We start from the raw sequence: 23,662 nt of genomic DNA, 5'->3' as shown, positions 1-23,662 counted from the left end.
TAAATAAGACCAAATAAATAGGAATAAAAATAAAAACAGTATAATAAATAAAAACAAATGTCAAACATTTCAAAAATATTTCACAAAAAGAAGAAAGACTTAAAAGAAGCTAGAGACTTGGTTTTTCTGAGTTCAATAGGGAGAGCATTCCATAGTGTAGGGGCTCTAACAGCAAAAGCCCGATCACCCTTTGTGACAAACCGTGAGCTGGGAATAACCAGCAGGGCTCCATCTGTGGATCTTAATGGTCGAGAGGGTGTTACAAGGTAAATAAATCAGAGATGTGTTTAGAAACAAGACCGTTTAAGGCCTTAAAAGTGAGCAATGAATTTTTAAAATCAATTCGAAATAACAGGGAGCCAGTGTAGGGAGGCAAGCATAGGGGTAATGTGATCGTGCCTCTTTTTCCCGGTAATGAGTTGAGCAACTGGAGACAGAGGAGGGAGCCCTGGCTGATACCCAAGTAAAGTGCGTTGCAATAATCAAGCCAAGAATAGATAAAAGCATGTGCAACTTTTTGTAGATCAGCAATTAAGAAAAAAGACCTAATTTTAGAGATTATCTTGAGCTGGAAGAAACATGACTGACCAACATTTCTGACTTATCAAAACAGAGATTAGCATCGAATATTACCCCTAGAAATTGGGGAACCGAACAGAATGACCTCAGACTTATCTTAATTAAATTTAAGAAAATGTTGGAACATCAAGGATTTAATATCAGAGAGGCAAGTTGTGAGATTTGCTAGGCTACTAGGATCTGTGGGTTTTAGTGGCATGTATAACTGAGTGTCATCAGCATAAAAATGGTAAAACACATCATGATTTTGAATAACCTGGCCAAAAGGAAACATGTATATAGAAAACAGACGGGGTCCAAGAATTAAGCCCTGAGGGATACCGCAACTCAACTGAGCCATTGAGGAAGTGGAGTTACCCAGAACAACAGAAAAAAGTTCTGTTGGAGAGGTATGAGCGTAATAAACTAAGAGCCAAGCCCTTGATGCCTACACAAGCCTCCAAGCGATGTAAGAGGATACTGTGATCGACTTTGTCAAAGGGAGCACTTAGGTCTAAAAGAACTAAAATTGGGCAGTCACCTCTGTCTGCAATCAATGGAGGTCATTAGTAACCTTAACTAGCGCTGTCTCAGTACTATGTTCTAAAACCACTTACTTTCTTACAGTACTTAGTTCTAAAACCAGACTGGAAACTCATTTGACAATTTGAAGATTAGTCTGTAGTTACTTAAGGACAGGGAATCCAAATTGGGTTTCTTTAGCAATGGGTGAACAATGGCATGCCTAAAACTGTCTGGAAAAGAACCAGGGCCAAAGAATTATTAAAAATTAGCAAAATAACAGGGCTAACAGTGGAAAATACCTCCTTGAGCAGCTTAGTGGGGATGATGTCAAGGGTACAGGAAGAGGAGTTCATATGGAGGACTGTACTCTCTAACACTGAAATTGTAATGGTTGAAACTAGGTAAAAGAGGCAGAATTAATATGGGGAATGGAAAGAATATAAGAGTCAGACTGGATTTGGGAACTAATATTCTCCACCCTCTTTAAAAAATGAGCAGTAATTTTTTTTTCGGACCACTCAACATCAGGTTCAGAAAAAAAAGTGGAGGGACCATTAATAACAGAATCAATTACCTGAAAGAGAACTTTAGGATTGTGGTTATTTCGAGATATCAATTCAGAGAAGTAAGCTGATCTCGCATCCTTAACTGCTTTCTGGTAAACTAACATTTGGTTTTTAAGGGTGTTATGTGCTATTTTGGACTTGTTGACCTTCCATTGTCATTCAGATTTTCTACAGTCTTTTAAGGGCTCGAGCATGAGCGTTCAGCCAGGGGAGGTTATCTGATTTTTGTTTCCTAATTTTAAACAGAGCAATTTGGTCGAGGATGGATAGGCACTGATCACTGAATGAATTTAACAGTGCGCCTAGATTGAGAGGGAATATGGTGGAAATAAAGGATAATGAATTAAAAGGATCACAGAATTTAACTGCAGAATGAGCATTGCGAATGTGAGAGCGTGTTTTAAATTAGTGACTAGGAATAGAGCGCTGTAGTGGAACTTTAAAAACAGCATATTCATGGTCAGTTATAAGCATATCCACCAGATTAAGACACCAGATGTCATATTGAGGCATGACAATGGATAGAAGGTTAGAAAACTCAGAAATTAAAACTAACTGAATTAGGGGGCCCATAAATTAAGATGCAGAGTAAAGGGGGGGGGGTAGTGATTAAGAAACTTAAAACCTCACATCTATCCAATATCATTGGACCTTGTATCAGATAAGATACTAAGGTCTATTTTCCTACTCACTGTATAACAATGTTACATGTAAGGGGATTCATTTACCCCAAGCCTGAGTAACAAATGGTAGACATAAACAATCACATACATATTCTAACGTAGGAGCACACAGCCACATGTACAGCCTGCGAGTCAACACACTTCTCGGGGATATCCCTCCAATCTGACACAGCACCACACACTACAGTACAGATTCTACACATCTAAATATGCACATGCGCAAACACACACACACACACACACACACACACACACACACACACACACACACACACACACACACACACACACACACACACACACACACACACACACAAAAATCAGTAAATACACAAGACGAGATTCCAAGCCTTGCTTTTCAAAAATTAATCACCCTTCACTTCATTATTGATGGTCTGTTTATTTGGAACAGAATAGCCTTTAAATAAGTAATGTGTACAATGCACACACACTTTCACACACATTCACTAGAAAGGGAGAAACCCAACAAATGTCCCCAGCTCACAAAGTAAAACTAACTTGGAGTCAACCTGCTAACAAGGGGCAATTGCTTGTTGAATATAATGAGAAAATTGGCATACACACAAACACACACACACATACACAGACTGTTAAATTCATTCAATGATCAGTGCCTAGTCACTGCTCCACCCCCTCTGCCGATCCAGGGAGGGCTGCAGACTACCACATGCCTCCTCCAATACATGTGGAGTCACCAGCCGTTTCTTTTCACCTGACAGTGAGGAGTTTCACCAGGGGGATGTAGCACGTGGGAGGATCATACTATTCCCCCCAGTTCCCCCTCCCCCCTGAGCAGGCGTCCCAACCAACCAGAGGAGGTGCTAGTGCAGCGACCAGGATGCACACCCACATTGTTTCTGTAGGGACACCCGACCAAGGCAGAGGTAACATGGGGATTCGACCGGCGAGCCCCGTGTTGGTAGGCAACGGAATAGACTGCTACGCTACCCGGATGCCCCCCACATTGACACAGATATTTACATTCTGATGAAGACCATCTGAACTTATAACGGAACAGTGGATTCAAGACTTTAAGTGGATGCCCTGATAAGAAAACAAAGACTTTCCAAATCCTTATCTGAAAGCGAGGGAATATATAATCATTATTTTGAATGCAGAAACTAGCACAAACAACATTCAGATAGCATAGGTCTCACTGAGGGGTAACCCGGATAAAGGGTTTCAAAGTCTTGACATAGCCTATGGTTGTCCTCTGAGTGTGTGGATGAGACCCTGCTGTTACAACATCAGCAGTTACGGGTCAAATCTGGGGGAGCAAGTTGTACAACCAGCCCAAATTGTTAGGAAAATAATGACCATATTAACTAAGTTTAGATTTGATTTATTACAGCCTGATACTTACTAATCTAATGTTTAACCTGCCATTGTTTTCATGGCTTTCCAATTTCTCATTTTTCTTTGTAAGTTTTTATCCTCTCTTGCTGTCACTAGTACCCATTATGTCCCTCCTTCTCCTTCATCCCGGGTTTCTGTTAAAACTTCCACAAAGGAAGAGAGTGAAACAAAAAGAGAGGGTATGAGAAGAAAGACAGGAAGAGAGAAATGCTGAAACAAAGAGAGCTAATGGAGATTAGAGGCCAACAGCAGTGAAACAAGCCTCCATACTACAACCACATCCTGTCCAAGATATTAATGTGTGTGCCATTGCAAAAACCTACATATGTGGCATGCATATCTGTTGGTTTTGTTGAGTGTGCTGATCTGCAAGCCTGTTTCATACAAACTTAACATAGTGTGTCTGCATTTGTCTTTGAAGGTGCCCTGTGCTGCATGCATCTTCCTATGAGGGTTTTCCTGTGGGTGTCCGAAACTGAGCAACATTCTCCCAGTGAGTGATAAGAATCCATGTTTATGGGAGTGCCACCCTGCCATACTTATCTTAAGTGCTGAGAGCTTGTACAAAGACCTCTGACATAATGGTCAATTAGCGTTCTGTCCGTTCTTCTGTCTGTTCAGTTATGGTGTTGGGAGGAAGGGTCGCGTGAGAGGAGAGAGAAAACACATTCAGTGTTTCATGATGAAGACGGGAAGTGTGCTTGTGTGTGAGTTAGAGAATGCATCTGCCAGTGTCCTGGCAGTTACAGTATGTGTTTAAGTTGGACAAAGAAAAAGACAGAGTAAGAGCTAAGAGAATGGGTGTGTGCGAGAAAGAGAGACAGAGACGGGGAGAGAGAGAGACAGAGAGAGAGAGAGAGAGAGAGAGAGAGAGAGAGAGAGAGAGAGAGAGAGAGAGAGAGAGAGAGAGAGAGAGGCAGAGCGAGAGGGAGAGAGAGAAAGACAGAGAGCGAGAGAGACAGACAGACAGCGTGAGAGAGAGAGAGAGAGAGAGAGAGAGAGAGAGAGAGAGAGAGAGAGAGAGAGAGAGAGAGAGAGAGAGAGAGAGAGAGAGAGAGAGAGAGAGAGAGAGAGAGAGAGAGAGAGAGAGAGAGAGAGAGAAAGAGAGAGGACTTATAGCATTAAAGCTTTTAAAGCAACACTTTGGTAGTGGGGAGGGCTTCCGGGGGAAGTTGCAGTAGCCTCTATTGTTTGTGTCCCTAGTTTACTCTTACTCAACACAATAACTACCATGGCATTCTGTTATTTCATCTGTACTTCTAAAGTGTCTGACTGAGATACCATGAGAGCTTTTGGAGCCATATTTATCAAACTTGATAAAAACCCTGTTCTCCAATCAAAAACATACTAGGTGATATTGTTTGGTAATTTCAATTGGCTTTCAGGGCCTGTCAATCTACTGAAATTGCTCTGACCAGACTGGTGAATGATCTTCTACTAGCTATTGACTTTGATTCCACCTCTGTGCCACTACTACTGGACAGTGCAGCCTGTGACACCACTGATCACTGTATACTATTAGACAGAATAAATTGCAATTTTGGTATCTGGGTTTACCTCTCTTGGCTTACGTATCTGGCATAACACATTGTGTCTGCTATAATAATATTACATCCAAATTCTCTCACATTAAATATGGTGTACCTCAGGGCTCAGTTCTTGGCCCTCTACTTTTCTCTCTTTATTTTTCACCTGTTAGCCAAATTATACGCCATTATGGAATCAAATTCTCTTGCGATGCAGTTGATACTCAGCTGTATGTGCCTATAAGGGCTGATGATAGTACTCAAATGACTAATTTAGAGGCCTGCTTAAGCGGCTCCGGTGAAAAATTGGATGTCACTAAATGTCCTGCTTTTAAATTAGGATAAACCTGATATGCTGGTTGTTGGCCCTGTTAGACACAGGCAACAATTTGATCAAGTAACAACAATTGATAACGCTGGAATTTCACAAAGTGTGGCAGCCAAAAATCTTGGTGTTACATTTGATACCAGCCTTTCCTTTGATAAGCACATTGAAGAAATCACCAAGACTGCCTTTTTTCACTTACGTAACATCACTAAAATTTGGTCTTTCCTGTTCATGGCTGACAGAGAGACTCTAATACATGAACTTGTTTCATCCAGACTTGATTACTGTAATGTTCTGTTTTCAGGTCTGCCACATGCTAGTACCAAAAGTCTTCAGATGGTTCAAAATGCTGCAGCCAGAATCCTAACTAAAACTACGAAATTTGAACATATTACACCAATTCTTGCCTTCCTTCATTGGTGTCCTATCCATGTTAGTTTAGACTTCAACGTGCTTCTGCTGACTTATAAAATCCTAAATGGGCTTGCTCCATCATACCTGTCTAATCTTAAACCGCAAATTCCATCTCCATATTCCAGTCAACTGGTAGCAGGGCCTTTCCCACCAAGCCCCACTCTTGTGGAAAAACCTGCCTGCTGTCGTCAGACAATCAGAGTCTGTTGAATCCTTTAAATCTAAACTTAAAATTCAATCTTTTTTGCTTTAAACTACAATTAGTTGCCTTTAAGTTGAGTACTTCATGACCTGTACTGCATGGCAGGTCGGTTTCTGTCTCAATGAATTTACCAAACACTGTTCTGCCGACTAGAATATAGAGTATAGATTATTGACTATTGCAAACTGTTCTCTTCTCTCGTGTCTTTCCTCTCTCTCTGAATGATGTTTTCTCCCTTCTCTTCTCCTGTGTGTGTGAATGGTTTGATGTGAGTCTCCCCTGTGTGCATGTGAAGTCTGTCCTCCTGTCAGGTCTACATGGTGATCGATGGTGGTCATCTGGCTCAGGTCCTAGGCTGTTCTGGTGGCATCTGGACAATGCTTGGCATCCTCCTCATCAAATACTTCATATATCTTATAATTCCATTATAATTCTGTTATCCTCTTTCAATGTCGTATTCTGTAAATTGTGTACACACATCTTGGGAGAGAGATCCCTCCTCTGTTGCGCTCCCTGAAGTTTCTTCCTATTTTTTCTCCCTGTTAAAGGTTTTTGTTAGGGAGTTGTTCCTTATCTGATGCAAGGTTCTAAGGACAGGATGTTGTATTGCTAAAGCCCTCTGAAGCAAATGTGTAATTTGTGATAATACAAATAAAACAGACTTGATTTGACTTAATTACACTGTATTTCAGGTTTAAATGACTAAAATCTAAAATGTGACTATAACAGTATCGACTGATTCTTTATTAAGGTGAATCAGAAGGCATGTCAGATAAGAAGTTTGTTTACAACTGAAGTTAAAGATGATCATAATCAAGAATATTAGCATGTCATTAAAATGTTCATTATATCCTTCAATAGATCATTGCCTAGATGGATACAGTGGTGGTTTAAATATTGCTATTTTTCAACGCAAAACAAAATAAGACATTGTCTGCATGACCTGCAGCATGATAATGATTAAAGCATTATAAAACCGAGCAGCAGTCTCCTTTAATGTTATCTATAATGGACAGACACAGATGCCCCAGCTTCCTCTAGATCCCCTCCTCCAGTAGTGAACACTGTAAAATTTAAAACCTTACACAACTTTTCAAATGACCTGCCATTCATGCACTAGAATGTGCAGCTTTAGCCCAATGAGTTACCCCTTAGGACCACCCTAAGAACAGAAACTAATAAAGAGCCCCGACCATTCATGACTTCACCTTTCATAATTTGTGATTTTGTTAAAATCTGTCATTGACCCCTTGGAATTGGGACTCGAGGATTTGCTTTACTCCTGAAGTGCCGCCTCAGGCCATTATAGTTGGCATATGTGATGGGCTTCCCCTTCGCTCCCATAGTTTGTTTCATAAAAACAGTAATTTGCCCAGATATCATTGCAAGACAGCCTTTCTTTAGACTTGTCAAGTTGGTACCATTGAAACACTGGAGATGTTACCTGTTTAACCACTGACAACAGGTATTGCTATCTATCACAACTAGAGGGTAGTTGCAATGTCCAAGTAGGGCTTCCTAAATGCACATCGCAACCCCCTGCTATTATTTTGCATATATCATTCAGCCATAAGTTTTAAGCCTAGTCTTCTACCCTTGCTTTAGTCATATTCAGTGTACAATACTAATATGTCCTGAATGAACATACACATTCACATGCACAAAAACACACACACATGCACACCCTTGCACATCTGCACTTGCACTTAAAAGCAAAAAGCAAGTGGCAGGAAGTTTGACTATATTAAGATATTAGATTTATTCATTTAGCACACATATGCCACAATATAGAAATACAACAGCCACTGTAACACCACACTTAATAAAGCTGACCAACAAAGGATGATGAAATAAGTTTAACCGGTCAGAGAGAGTGATGTATTTTGATTGCTAGCATCATTAGCATTTATAGACGATGACATTCCAACGTCCTTAACGTATAAATTACATCATTACGAGGACAACACTGCACACGGCTGGAGTTTTCCAGCGTCAAACTTGCACATATTTGTTGTACCTAGGCTTCGACGTTTGAACAGAGTACACACACACACAGACGCATTCCTATGTCTTAGGGACATTTCCAGGCCGACATTATGTTTAAATGGCCAATCTCCTTTTTAATGTGACACTAATCACTGCTCCTCAGAACAGCTGGGTCATGAGCCAGTCATTAGTGGGACTGGCCTATTTAGACTGCAGGAGGAATCCACGGTAGACTGAACGGCTGATAAAACAATATTGCTGACTGTGTGTGTGTGTGTGTGTGTGTGTGTGTGTGTGTGTGTGTGTGTGTGTGTGTGTGTGTCTTTGTTTCTGTGTGTAGCTATGTTCTCTCTTTGCACCCCAGCTGCCATTCACTCTCTCTGTAAAATGTGAGCATCTTTTTAAAACGTATTGGTTGTGCAATTTAAATTGTGCTGCTTGCTTTGTTGCCACTCTTGTACAAAAAAAGATCTAGAAACCCACTATATGTGTGGTTTCAATATAATTTGCTGCAAATTGGGGCCAAATTGGTTGCAAAGCTTTTTTTTTGTACTTCTGCTTCCCTGTGAAACTCGTTTAAATGAAAAGAAAATCTACTGCTTCGGTAGGAATTTCCACGATATTGTTGAACAAAATGGACAAAATGTACTTGCGGACAGGAAACCTAAGTGTTTTATTCAGTCAGTGGCTATCATTTGAAACAAAACGTAGGCAGTAGCTGCGGATACTATAATTTGCGGGTCCATTTAAGTCTCATGCCCCATCATCTTTGAGCACTGACCCAAACTTTTGGGGGCAAAAAAACAAAAACAAAAAACAAAAAAAAACAAAACAAAACAAAATTTAAAAAAAAATTGTCACTATTATGGAATTCCAAATTACTTTATCACCATGCATGCAGCTGCCCTGGCACATATATACTTACTATGGTACCTTTATTATGTGTGTTTTAGAAAATGGTTCCTCTCTCTCCCTCTAACAGTAGCATGTGTTTTAATTCTTATGGTCTGATCTAACGTAGTGACAACTCACCCTGAGTTAACAAACCCACAGCAGTCCCACATCACCACCACTGTCTTTATTATTTTGGTTTCTTCCATTATGCAACATGGTACTATTCCTCTACACTGCCAAATCCTGAGTGTGCAGGGTCTCCGGACACCAACTGAACTAATTGTTTTTTTCCCCGCAAGGAAAGACGAGAGATCTGCAGTGTATTCTTGTCTTTGTCTATGTGTGTGATTATTTTTCTATGTGTAATGGCATAAAAATGTCCTAAAGCCATCCCTTGGTCCGCAGAAACCCGATTCCTCATCTTTTTGCAGATTTCTTTTTTTTTCTGGATTTTTCCATCTATCCCCTCTGCCGATCCGGGGAGGGCTGCAGACTACCACATGCCTCCTCCGATACATGTGGAGTCACCAGCTGCTTCTTTTCACCTGACAGTGAGGAGTTTCACCAGTGGGATGTAGCGCGTGGGAGGATCACACTATTCTCCCCAGTTCCCCCTCCCCCCATGAACAGGCCCCCCGACCAACCAGAGGAGGCGCTACTGCAGCAACCAATACATGTACCCACATCCGGCTTCCCACCCGCAGACACAACCAATTGTGTCTGTTGGGACACCCAACCAAGCTGGAGGTAACACAGGGACTTGAACTGCCGATCCCCATGTTGGTAGGAAACAGAATAGACAACTATGCTACCTGGATACCCCTTATCTGCACATTTCTTAGGAAGTATTCCATTAACTACTATAAGAGCAATGTGACAGTAAAAGGGCCTTTAGTGGTGAACTTGGCACTGGAGATGGAGACTACAATAAGAATATGTTGCGAAAAAGATTTTAAAAAAAAGTAAAAAAGTATCTTCACAAACACATTGTATCATAGCGACATGTTACCATATTAATATACTCACTTGGTAATGCACAACATAAACCACTGCTACTGTTAATATCAACAGGACAGCAACAGTTTAACTTTACAAAAATAACTTTGCAGGTGGTTTGACAATCACACATTCATTGGGCCGTTTCTTTACAGCAAACATCATCTTCTTCGGGGGAGAAATCAGTAATGCATTATAAATCTATAAAATCGATATCCATGAGGCATAAAAAAAAAGAAGAAATGACACACAGGACACCACACGAGGGATAACAGCCTGAAGTAAAATTTCATGAGAGAATTTTTAATTCAGGCACAGAGAACGCCTAACATTAGTAAAAGCCTACATCCCTTGTTCTGTACGTTAAACTCACAGACACACTAAAAGCCCTGAGGGCCTAACAGTCTTGGCATCGTGGAGATAATAAAATGAAGTGAAAGTCATCTCTTTTGGCAATAAATACATCAGAAGACCAGCAACAGTCTAATTAAGCCCATGGTCGCCCCCACAACAGATGTTCATATACAACTATGCAAAAAGCATGAATTATTGCATTCAAGCTTGCAAACACATTGTTTTTGGGAGAACTGAGGTTTTTTTCTTTTCTTTTTTTAAACTAACAACAAAGAAAGAACAGAGGAACTTAATACAGAAAAATATAATTATATGGGTAACCAGGGAATGGTTCTTTTACATTATTATTATTATTATTATTATTATTATTATGTCTTCAGATTCTCTGAAATGTAGAATTTAACCAAGAAATTGGATCATTTTCTACATTGTGGAATGGAAAGTAAATGAGAAGAGCTTGTTTTCATTGCCGCACATGCATAAAATGAAAAACTTAGCATAATATGCACTCTTCACCCGAAAAAAAATTATGCATATCTGTGCATCAAGTCCTTACTTGATTATAAAACAGAAAAACGCAACCACACTCAAAAAAAATATTTAACCCATAAGTTAAAGCTTATGTATTTCCATTACGTGTAAATTTTCCATCCAATTTGAGCACATAACTCCATTGTAAAGTATGACATTTTAAGACAAAAAAAAAATCATAATTTACGTTGGAGTTATGTGATCAAATTAGACGGAAAATGTACACGTAACGGAAATACATAAGCTTTAACTTATGGGCTTAATTTTTTTTTGAGTGCATTTCAAATAAATAAATTTTAAGATTGTTTAAAATACATGTGTTTGTGGTATCTAAACATGGCTGCTAGGCTTACTGTACCACAATAGTGCAGTGCACCCACATAAATATAATGTACAACCTTCCACATTTTAATCTCTTCTGTTTACTCAATCGTCCTTCGTATAAAAAAAAAGAAAAAAATATTACAATCCAGGCGATATCGAGCTAACGTTCTTTGGTAGACTAGGTAGAAACGGGAACTGTAACTATTTAAACACCTTAAGACAAAGTTTGCAATGAGAAGACTAGAAAATAGGGGGAAAAAACTTGCATATTCAATAATAACTGATTATCTTATAATTATTAATAGCGTCACAAACTAGCAGTCACACTTTTAAACTTGCTGTCATTGTTTCAGACTGTTTTTGCGGGGATTTAAAGTGATGAGAGTTGACGCAGTAAGGTAAAGCTGAAGATGTGCGTTTGTGTGCACGCAGATGCTTGGCGTTGTGGTTCCTGGGAACATGAAGTGGTTCATTTATTTCTTTTCCTGGCACCAGCCAGAGATTAGATGGAAGGAAGGGAGAACTGACCGTCTGTCTGCTCTGTGTGCATGTGCTTCTCCTGTGTCAGTGTGTGTACATACACATCCATACATCTCCTACACACACGGTTGTGCCTCAGACTCCTGATAAGATCATGAGAAGTACATGTTCATGTGACACTGCACAATCAGATACTCGCTAGCTCTCTGTAAACCAGATGTAAGGGCGAGGATTAGAGCTCGACTCCACAAGTCTTTCAGCAGGTCATCTAATGGGCTAACATGGATGACCTGTGGTCAGATATAAGTGGGAAAATGAGGCCAGATGAAACACCGAGTCTGCAATTAAAACAAAAAACAAAAAACAAAAAACAAACACGACCTTACGTTTGTCTTGTGCACACTTACAGAACCGCAATAGTTGTGGTATTAATTAACGAAATCAATTATAAAACACTGGGAATGTTGAATTATTTCCAAAAGTTTCAAGAGATGTAAACATTATTTGACCTTAAAAGAACATTAAAAAAAAGATATTTTTAGTGCCAGAAAACATAATCAATAAATAATCTAAAACTTTAAATTGATAAACTGCAAAAATAAAATACCACAATCACGTCAGATAACACATAAACCTGACAAAAAGTTTGTATTTTGATTAGAATTTAATTTCTTTTTATTATTCTTTGACTGTAAAAAAAATCAATATGTAAATTAATCAATCGATTTACTAATCGATAAATTCAATAGTAAAAGAAAAACTAAGCATGTGTCCCTGTATGACAAGACACACACACACACACACACACACACACACACACACACACACACACACACACACACACACACACACACACACACACACACACACACACACACACACACACACACATTTCCTCTACTTTGTTTGAGAATTTAAATACCCAGGAATAGAAAACAACATATTTAATTAAATTAATATTAAAAGTTCGGTTTAGCACATTTATTCTGAAGTGTTGGGTTTTGTTTGTTTTTTGTTTTTTTTTAAATAATGCACCCAGTTTTGGATTTTTTTTTTCTATTTACGGAATCACCACCTACTAATGCTTGATGGTGATACTAATCTGACATTACCCAAAGGTCACATTGTTTCACAAACGTAAAGTGTCTTTTCTTAGCACAAAGCTTCCTTCTGGGCCTCAATACGCCGTTCATGTAGCTGCTGTTCTACAGGGAAAAACAAGCTTCAGAGTTTTTTTTACCACTGGAACACTGCGGTTCAGCAAAATGTAAGTTCCGACATTAGGATTGCACTTCTCTCCAAATATTCTGACATGTTTTATTCTCCTCGTTTCTGACACCGCTCTTCCGACAATCCATCTGTCTACGTTGAGCTATGTGTCCATGAGTTCTGCACATCATTAGATCAGCTCTTAGACCTGCGGTCTCTCTTTTTGAATGCCCGGTGCGGCCTGTGAGGGATGGCTGCCCCTGCAGTTCTCTGACTAGATAGAAGCAGCAGTGGTGCACGCATCCCGTCTATCTCGCTGAACGCAGGTGAGAGCGAACATCTCAGGAAACCTCTACAAGGCTGAAACGCCTTTCTGGCACAATATTCTCCCAGAACGCTCACTAGACATGACACGTTGTTCCACCTGCTATATCTTTATGGTCAAATCCATTACCGGGTCCTCTACACTTCTGTCCAGTAGGCCCAAAAAAGGCCTTTTTCGTTTTTCTAACGTCGAGGCTGCTGCTGCCGCCACTGCTGCGCTGCAGACAGAAGGAGCAGAGGCGTTTGAGACCTTTCCGGAAGGCAGAGTTAGACAGGCTATAGATGAGACAGTTGCAGAAGCTGTTGCTTATGGCCAGCCATGTGGTGAGGAAGGAGACTGCTGAGTGATGGTAAATCCCTCCACTCTCTAACAGAAAGTAGAGGATGTAGGGCAACCACAGGATGTAGAACACGCTGGTGATACGGAACAGCACCATGGCGTACCTCTTGTCTGGGTATGGTGCCGGGGAATGCTGTAGCTGGGGTTGGTGTTTTTGGGGTGTGTGATGCTGCGATAAGTGGGTAAATTTATCCACCCCACTGTTGTCCTTGACCACAGCCACTGATCCTTCTGTACCCCCCAGGCCCTGCTGTTGTGGTCGGTAGCGTGCGTGGCGCTCACTGATCTCCCGGGTGTGTTGGCGGCAGATCTTGAAGATGTTGGCGTAAGTGAAGCAGACGGTAAGTGCAGCAGGGGCATAGAGCAATGCCACAATAAATGAGGTGAATGCTGGTCTTGTCCTCCATTCAACAGCACACCACTCCACCACATCGCCATGGTAACCTGGCTTCCCCCAACCCAAAAATGACGGCAGGAAGACCACGGCCGAGTACAACCATATCAGGGCAATGCAGCAGCGGACCCGGCAAGGTGTCACCAGAGACGTGTAGGTCAGGGGCTGTGTGATGGCAATGTAGCGGTCTACACTTACACAGGCTAAAGACACCATAGAAACAGACTTCAAAACCGATACCAGGTACCCAAATACCTGGCAGGTGAGTTTGGGGTCCAGACCCTGTATATGATGAAGAAGGGCAAGGGAGGGGAAGAGGCAGCTCACCCCTACCAACAGATCAGCATAGGCCATAGTCTGGATGAAAGCACTGGTGGTGTGCTGGCTGAGCAAGGGAGCGCAGTGAAAAACAAAGATTACCACCAAATTTCCAGAGATAATGAGAACAGTAAGGAGAAGTATAATAGAAGCTTCCAGGAGGCAGGTGTTTAAGACGTTGGAGTAGCCTACCTCCAGTAGGCAGAAGGGAGCAGAGATGTTGGGGGGAAGAAGGTTTGCAGAGGTCTCGTTCAATGGATCCAGGGTGGAGTTCATCATCTTTGGCATAAAAATGTGTATGAGGTGTCCTGAGAGACTACCGGGGGAACCAATGACTGTTTTGTTGGTCGGGTAGATGGGTTATTATGGAATTTGCTGGATGGTTTTAGTCCAAATATAAAGCATCATGCTGGAGTTCCATGGTGAGGAGGACAATCTCAGCAATTTCAAAGGCTGAAGGGATGGAAATGTCAGAGAAAGGCAGGGAAGCCCCCTGCAGTAGTTTTCACTGTGACCAGATATGGTAAAGGACAAAGAACAAAACAAAACCAAAAACACAATAAAAATAACACCAGTATATACACATACATACAAACAAATATACATAAAACACAAGAGGCACACTACTTCTGCCCCTTGAAAATTAGGTGAAAAGCCCAACTGAGTACTCTTTTACTGAAATCGTGGGGGGGGGGGGAGAAAACCCCAAAATGCAGTTCTCTGTCTTTCAATGAATTCCAATCCTATCTGTCTGTGAAATGTTTCTGTCCTTAGCGCCCTGTGAAGTCAGATAGCTCCACATCTGCTGCAGCTGCAGACAGCACAGATTGCGAGCACTCTCTGTGGTCTATAGTCCGAACAGTCATCACAAAAGCCTCGCATGAGCGGACAATGTTGTGTAATCCACCACACATTAACAGAAGGACGACGAGAAGATGCTTAGGGAATCCTCGTCTTTATATCCCCGCTTTCTGTTAAGCGCTCTCTTCTCTTCTTTCGCCTCTTCCGTCCCCGTGAGCTCGTCTCGGTGAGTGCCCGGTCCTGGTCCTTAACGGCGGGAGCACGGCAGACCGGACTGAACTGACAGGATGGCAGCGGGGAGAGACTGACGTTTCAGACAGGCACACGCACGTACAAACACTCCTCGGCAGTCTGTCCAGAGAAGCGGCAACAATGTCTGGAGTGGAAATGAGGGAGGCAGGCATACCAATGCTGGGAGAACCCCCCTGTGTCAATTTATCCTCTCCCTCTCCCTCTCTCTCTCTCGCTCTGCCTCTATTTCTACAGAAACAGTGGCATTGAGGCCACTCCCCCTTCTATGTGGCTCTGAACCAATGACAAAACTGCAAGGGGCACGAGTTTGCCTCCCTCCCCTCCTCCTTTGCCCTCCCACTCTCTATATCTATGCCCCCCATAAGCAAAAATACTACATTCGATCGTTCTCCCCGGTGCTGCACATACAGTCCATATTTTTTTCAGACTATCGCCACCTCATACAAAGACTCCATGCTCACATCAGTTTTAAACTTGGGCCTGGATAAACAGAGACAGATTGGAAAAAATAAACATGGGCAACACACAGGCTTTGAGGACAAGAGATCTAGCGATGCTGACCATATGTGCCATGAAGGCCTTGAGTAACAATGAGCTAACTGGTCATCAAACAAATAATCCTGCTGTATTTTTGGAGCGGGGGCAGGCAATAACATGTTTTTTTCCCCTAAACATCCTGTCCTGAGCAGAAAGTCCACTGACTCTCAACAAAGGGAGGACCGGAGAACATCTCTGAGAATGTTCCCTAGTTCCTGGTAATTCATGTTTACTATTTACAACTAAAAAGATAGGAAGAGGCAATAAACTCAATAGGTTCAATTTGGAGAGTTATTTGTCAGTCATCAAATGTATCAATGTATTTGTTAATTTATTCACTTGCATTAATTCAATCAACCCACCAATAATGATGAAGCGTTGACGGTTGAATGATTAACAAAACAGTTTAACGATTAACTACAAAGTGAATGGCTTGGAGCTTGAAGTTAAAGATACGACAAGTATGTCATTGTTGAGTCACTGATATTTCTGATTGGCTTTTTAAGTAAACTCTGGAAATGTACTACTGCTCCAAATCCTGTTCTTTGCAGTCTGTATCCTTATTCCCAGCACACACATATGACTCTCAGGAGATCATGGGGTTGCTTCCTTTTTTTTAAACTTTACTTACTGTTGCATTCTTTTGAAGGCAAACACTATCTGGATATAGCTTACAGGAACTATTGTATTATCAGCTTTATTAAAAGTTATTTTATAAGGAGGGTTTGTCTTTTCCACTGTATTTCCATAACACCAGTATGTTCAGAGTATGTGTATTCACCTTACACATATATATATTTAGTATGACCAGTTGATTCTCCAATGTCATAAAATAGACTTTAACAGACTCAACCCCTTTCACAGTAAATATGGTGAGTTCCAAAAAGAGACGTTTACACAAAAATTGTAGGACATAAGTAATTCATCAAGTTTGCAAGACAAACATACGTTAAAATCTCATTATGATTTAGGTTTTGAGCCGGATTGTGGCCTGTGAGCACAATTAATTTTACTTGTTCAATAGTCTCTGTAGGATGCTCATTATTAGGTTAATAGCTCAATGATTCAACCAATTCGATGCATTAGAATGAGTATATTATTATTTGAGTAGTTTATTATTTGCAAATTTTGCAAAACTTCTGTAAATTTGGGTTTGGGTTTGGGTGCACGCCATCAGATCTTAAGGAGAGACGACCCCAAAATAAATCAAAATGATCAATGAAACCAATATTTTTAACAACTCCGTGCGACCTTTGGTAATTTATTTTATGGTTTGCCTATTTTATGGATCTTTACTTGATCATTGATTACATCGATTACATCAATCTGCGTTGGTCAAGTCAAGTCAGCAACAGCTAACAGCTAACAGCAAAGGTGGCGATCTACTGTTGTCCTACTACAACAAAACCAGCAACGTGCTAATGGAAACAATGTGAGTAAAGGCAACAACAATCAGTTAAAGGAACAGTTAAAAGCTGCTATGAAAACGATTGACAAACTACATCAAAAAACTGATCAGCTAAAACAATCACTCCAAGACCAACAGGGCAGACAAAGCCTTCTTGAGGACATGCTGAAGGAAATTAAAGCCCTGAGGGAGCGGCGCAACGAGGGGGATAATATAATTGTCCTACGAGGATGAACGACATTATTGTCTGTGGTTTGGAGGTTAAACGGCAGTGCGCCACGATACTGAGACCAGATCGATACGGCGGAGAACCCAACGAACAGGAAGTTATCTCCGTGGAGAACCAGGTGACCGCTTTCCTGCAAGACAAGGGAATTGTGGTAGACAATAACATCGAGGCATGTCACCCTTTCCCTAGGAAACACAGCAAGGATAAACCGGCCATAATAATCAGATTTGCAAACAGAAAACACAAGGTTGTGCTACTCAAACAAAGAAGACTGTTGAAAAGCACAAACGTTTTCTTAAACGAGTATCTGACAAAAAGAAATGTGGACATTGCCAGCATAGCTGCAAACTGTAAAATCTTCAGAAAGCTAAAAGGATCCCCAGAAGAGGCAAAAGTGCTGGTCATCAGAGATGAGAACGATCTTGATAAATTTCAGTGAGTACTAAGCAACACAACAAGGTTCAACACACCAATCAATAAAACATGCAAAGTAAAACATTACACACAACCATGACCAGACCAGACAGTAGTCTGTCACCTCCAGCTGGAGACACTGATGATGAGCTAACAGCAAGGATTAGAAAACATGAAAAAAGGGAATTAAAGACGTTCAGATATTCCAAACACAAATCACACGATATGGAAAATGACCCAGAAAATAATTTCTTCAACAACAATGACAGTCTATACTATACTGATGATCAGTTTAACATGATGGTCAACTCAGATCACAACATTTCAATTAGCCACACTAACAGCAGATGCCTACATGCCAACTTCCAAAACATCAGTGAACATCTAGGTCACTTCAAGAATCTGTTCAACATAATAGCTCTATCTGAAACATGGATTAGCCCTGAGAAAGGTGTTGACTTTGAGTTAGCTGGATACTAATTGTCTTATAAGAACAGGAGTAACAAAAATGGAGGGGGGGTTGCTTTGTATGTGAGCAACAGCCTCAATTTCAAGGTGGTAGAAGTTATGTCAACAGCTGCTGATGATGTGCTGGAATATATTACAATATAAATCTGCATGGAAAAAAAGAAGAATGTAATCGTACGTTGCATATACAGATCACTGGGATCAATATTGATATAAATTTAAGGACTGGATTGAAGAAACGTATTCAAAATAAACACAAAAGGATATGTTCATATGTGGGAATTTCGATATAGACCTGTTAAATCCAAATAAGCACAATAAGACAGAAGAGTACATTAATACAATGTATAGTTTGGGTTTATATCGTAAAATCACTGGACCTAGCAGAACACTGTGCCACCTTAATAGACAACATATTCACAAACATTATAGAAGGCAACACTGAGAGCAGGGCTTTTAATAAGTGACATCAGTGAACATCTACCAGTTTTTACAGTCTATGACTGTAATTTTAGGAAGGACAAAGTTGCCAACAACATTAAATATATGAGTAAGAACAGAGGAATCCACAAATGCTTTCAAAAATGAATTACTAACACATAACTAGAATGTAGTATACAAAGAAAAACATATTGATAAAGCTTACGATTAATTCCTAAACATATTTCAATCCTTATATGACAAAAACTGCCCAATAGAACAATTCAACAGCAAACAGAAATATAAAGACAATCCATGGATCACAAAGGGACTGTGTAATGCTTGTCATAAAAAAACAGCTCTAAGAATTCATAAAGCACAGAACCACTGAAGCAGAAATAAAATACAAAAAAAATATAAAAACAAGCTAACCAACATTATGATTACTAACATTAATAACATTAAGGATATGCAAGAAGGAATACTACAATAAAGAATTAAATAATAATAATAAATAATGATAAACAACAAAAGCAACACCAAGAGTATATGGAATGTGTTGAATAGAAACAGATCTAGAAGCCCAAGCTGCCCTCAATACTCTACAGATAATGCTGGCTATAAATAACATGGAAGATGTGGTCAATGGTTTCAACAGATTGTTTGTAAATGTTGGCCCAAAACTGGCAGAAAAAATCAATGACACACAAACAATCACAGTGGGGAATGATAGTGATTGTGGGGACAGAAATCCAAGTTCCATTTTTCTTAGAGTGGTAGGAGAGAAGGAAATCGTGGACATTGTAAACAAATGCGAGAACAAAAAGTCTACTGACTGGAATTATACTGATATGACAATAGTTAAGAAAGTAATCAAACATATTGCAAAACCACCAACCCACATCTATAACATGTTCTATCAACCTGGTAAAGTTCCAAGCAAAATGAAAACAGCAAAAGTCATACCCTTATATAAAACTGGAGATAGACACAATCTGCTGGAAACCTCACATAACATATGTGAGCAAAGCTGGCAAGGAGCACTGCAGTCATGGGACAAGCAAGACACATTCTTGATCATAAATCATTGCACACTCTGTATTGTTCATTTATTTTACCATATCTGATCTACTGTGTGGAGGTATGGGGTAACACCTACAAAACCAACCTTCAGCCATTATGTATACTACAAAAAAGAGCCATAAGGATAGTTAATAATGTAGGATATCGTGAACACACCAACAAGCTATTTTTAAATTCAAGTGCATTGAAGTTCAAGGATTTAGCAGAATTTAACACAGCACAAATAATGTTCAAAACAAGAAACAATCTACTATATAGTAATATACAAAAATATTCTCAGATAGAGAATTCACTAGCGAATTCGGGGGCAGTCTGGGAACCGCTACAGCCAGCATGCAAACCCGGATCTCCCGCACAACGGGCGACAACATTAAGCAGTAGACTAAAGGGTCCAACCCATTAGCCAAGGGCTAGCGAGTCTATTTATCTGAGCACGTTACACTACCCGACTCCTTTGAGAAGCGCATCCCTGTGTTTCAGCATATCAACTCCCTCACGCCTCTGGGCACACACGCTTCTGATGGCCTCATGGTCTCACAATCTCACTTCTGACAGAGAAGGGAAATATAATTTGAGAGAGAAATTAAACTTCAAGAAATTATGTGTTCGTGTTGAAGAGCATGGGCATTTCAGTCTGTGGGGTAAAACTGTGGAACAGTGTGAGCATGGAACTCAAAGTACAAATATTACACAGTTCAAGAAGTACAAAGGACCAATTATCAAGAGTTATAGGAATGACGAAGAGTTGTGTTAACTAAGTTTATTTATCTCTAAACATTTCGTATTACTTTTTTTTTTCTATGACACCGAGTGGATATTTGGGTTGCACGCAGCACTGAGATCTGTTTATTCTTGGCACATGACATTAGGATATGGTTTTCTTATTCTTTCTTTTTTGTTTTTTATTTCTTTCATGTGTTTTTCATGTGTTTTTTCTCTCTTATTGTTCACAGTAATTGCGTTTGTACTGTGCAGCACAACTGGCATTGAATGTGAACTATACAGTACAGTGGGAATTGAGTTTGAAATGTGTAGAAGCTGAATTAACTTAAGAGAAGGTGAGAAGGGGTAGGAAAAAGTAAGTGTATACTTCCTCGTACTCCTTTTCCAACATGTAGCAAATAATCTGATGCATACGGAGGTTTGTTCACCGAGTTTGATGTGTGGATTTGTTGATCACTTCAGATTACTGGCAACGGCTTATCTGTATGCTATGTCCTGCTTATTTACATGTTCGGAATAAATCATCATTAATTCAAATTACTGTAAGTGTAACCTTCAGAATCATTTCGATGTTACATCTGCCAATGAAAACGCTGACTAAGGTTATACCAGCTACAATAAAGAGGAAGAACAACGGGTTGGTTCTTAAGTGAAGTCTTGCATGTATCATTGAGTAACAATCTTCCTCTTTGTGAAGACTGACAATAAAGCCACGCCAAGGTTCCACCATCACAATACAGTTTAATCTCCGTTCAGGCATATCAACATTCCTATCGACACCAAAAACAGCCATGTACTGAGTTTCTTCCAAATCAGCATCTATGTGACTCCTTTTGCAGGAGGGAACTGGCCAGCTGTGCTACAGTTTAATGCTTTCTATCCCAACCTAATAAACTGGTTAGTGCTGGAAAGTCCCCTTTAATCCTACTGTTGAAAAAAAATAATAAGAATGCATGGATTCATGATCTTCTTAATTATTTTTGTTTCATGGTCAGCTATTTATAGATCCATCAAGACCATCCCACCAAATCATGTTTTCAAAGGAGTACAAACACTAATTGGGGGGAGTTATTATGAGGCTCGACTGCAGTTTATGACTCGTGCAAGGCAGCTGGGTTTAGCGTGATGGAGAACCACACACATGCTCGTTCTCTCCCTCTGTCTCCTTCTCTCTCTCTCTCTCTCTCTCTCTCTCTCTCTCTCTCTCTCTCTCTCTCGCTCTCTCTCTCTCATACCATAAGCCTGCACCTTTCTCCCCAACCATCCAGACATACTCTCATGTCTTCACGCACCTCTCAGGCCCGCTGCACGAGGGGCTAAAAATAGATGACAGCAGATGAAGGGGGTGGGAGAGGAGGAGGAAGAGGAGGAGAAAGACAGAATGAGGAAAGGAGCCATTGGAGACGCTGGGATCTTCCAAAGAAGACAGGGGGAGGAGAAAGAAAGAGACAACAGTAGAGAACAACTGGGAAAGAGGGGTGGAGGGATGAAGAGAGACATACACGGTCACTCGCTTACCAAGATGAAAAATTATTGTTTTCATATCTGGCTCAGCTTAGCCCTAATAGCTAACTAATACGCTCTCACAATGATGCAACCTTTTAAGGGCTGGCGTTGAAGAAAAAAACATACTGGGAACAAGCACAAAAAAATTAACATTAAGACTGAATGACTACCTGACTGAGAGGAAAGAACTTTAGAAAACCAGTTGATAATGACTTATATGTAAATAATGGCATAGGTACTCGTATAGTAAACTTATGAGGGGCATCTGGGTAGCGTGGCGGTCTATTCCATTGCCTTCCAACGCGGGGATCGCCAGTTCGAATCCCCGTGTTACCTCCGGCTCGGTCGGGCGTCCCTACAGACACAATTGTCCGTGTCTGCGGCTGGGAAGCCGGATGTGGGTATGTGTCCTGCTCGCTGCACTGGTACCTCCTATGGTCGGTTTGGGCGCCTGTTCGGGAGGGAGGGGGAACTGGGGGGAATAGCGTGATCCTCCCACGTGCTATATCCCCCTGGTGAAACTCCTAAATGTCAGGTGAAAAGAAGCAGCTGGTGAGTCCACATGTATTGGAGGAGGCACGTGGTAGTCTGCAGCCCTCCCCGGATCGGCAGAGGGGGTGCAGCAGTGACCGGGATTGCTCGGAAGAGTGGGGTAATTGGCCGGATACAATTGGGGAGAAAAGGGGGGGGGGGGACTTATGATACAATATGTTTGCTTAGCTGGGTATTATTTTAGGAGGCATCCTCTTGGTTTGACTAGAAATTCATTATTTACTGAGCCTTCGTCACCACCTTGACACTGAAATATTGATAACTCTTCTTCTACCCATTGTTAAGCCTTACAAAGCTGGAATGAGATGGAGCAATATGAAATATCTGTTTGTTTGAAGCATAAAATTAGTAATAAATATCAGCAATGACTGGTGAATGGTAGTGAGTGAAATGAAGTCAACTCCTCACAGCCCCCTATCTGCAAGATTTCTGCATCCAAAAACCCATTGGCCAGTCCGGTCATGTGTTTTGTCATTGTTGTTTGAAGGTGGCCATGACAATCTGCCCTCCAAACCCGACTTGGACTTTCAGTCTTGAGCTATCTGTGCAGTGATTGCCTCAAGTCTAATAAAGGTGTTTGAAAATGTCAGATGTTGAAAAAACAGTGCATGTGATCTGCTACGTTTCCATTGGATTTTACTTGTCTTGCTTGAGGAGAGGGCCATACCACGTTTCCCTTTTAACCCTATGAGCCCTAGACTAATTTTTTTTTAAAACTTATCTTTATTGGATTTTGCATTTAACAAATCACAGACTCAACATGAAATAAATCCATTATAGTTCCCATCCCTCCCTTGCTCCCTAACATGTCTCCAACCCCCCCCCCCCCCAACATCCTTTAGGGTTATTTCACTACCTTTACTTTTAAGCTCTTATCTTGGTCATTATAAGGGCTAGCCACACATGGTGTATCTTGTTTTTTTGTTTTTTTTTCCCAGAA

The 23,662-nt window shown here is 40.7% G+C and overlaps 2 protein-coding genes across 3 annotated transcripts in view; both read right to left on the bottom strand.

Annotated features, from left to right (window-relative positions):
* Window positions 1-23,662, bottom strand: part of LOC130121504 (rab GTPase-activating protein 1) — a 213,128-nt gene that overhangs the window by 96,708 nt on the left and 92,758 nt on the right. The gene's annotated exons all lie outside the window — the stretch shown is intronic.
* On the bottom strand, window positions 13,129-14,608 carry LOC130121505 (probable G-protein coupled receptor 21). The gene has a single exon (XM_056290322.1). It carries the CDS (start codon window positions 14,606-14,608, stop codon window positions 13,355-13,357), a length of 1,254 nt encoding a protein of 417 aa, XP_056146297.1. The 3' UTR covers window positions 13,129-13,354.

Source organism: Lampris incognitus, chromosome 12 (genome assembly GCF_029633865.1).
Source record: "Lampris incognitus isolate fLamInc1 chromosome 12, fLamInc1.hap2, whole genome shotgun sequence".
Classification (NCBI taxonomy): Eukaryota; Metazoa; Chordata; class Actinopteri; order Lampriformes; family Lampridae; genus Lampris; species Lampris incognitus.
The sequence above is the reverse complement of the archived record's forward strand: the minus strand, read 5'-3'. Positions and strand labels throughout refer to the sequence as shown.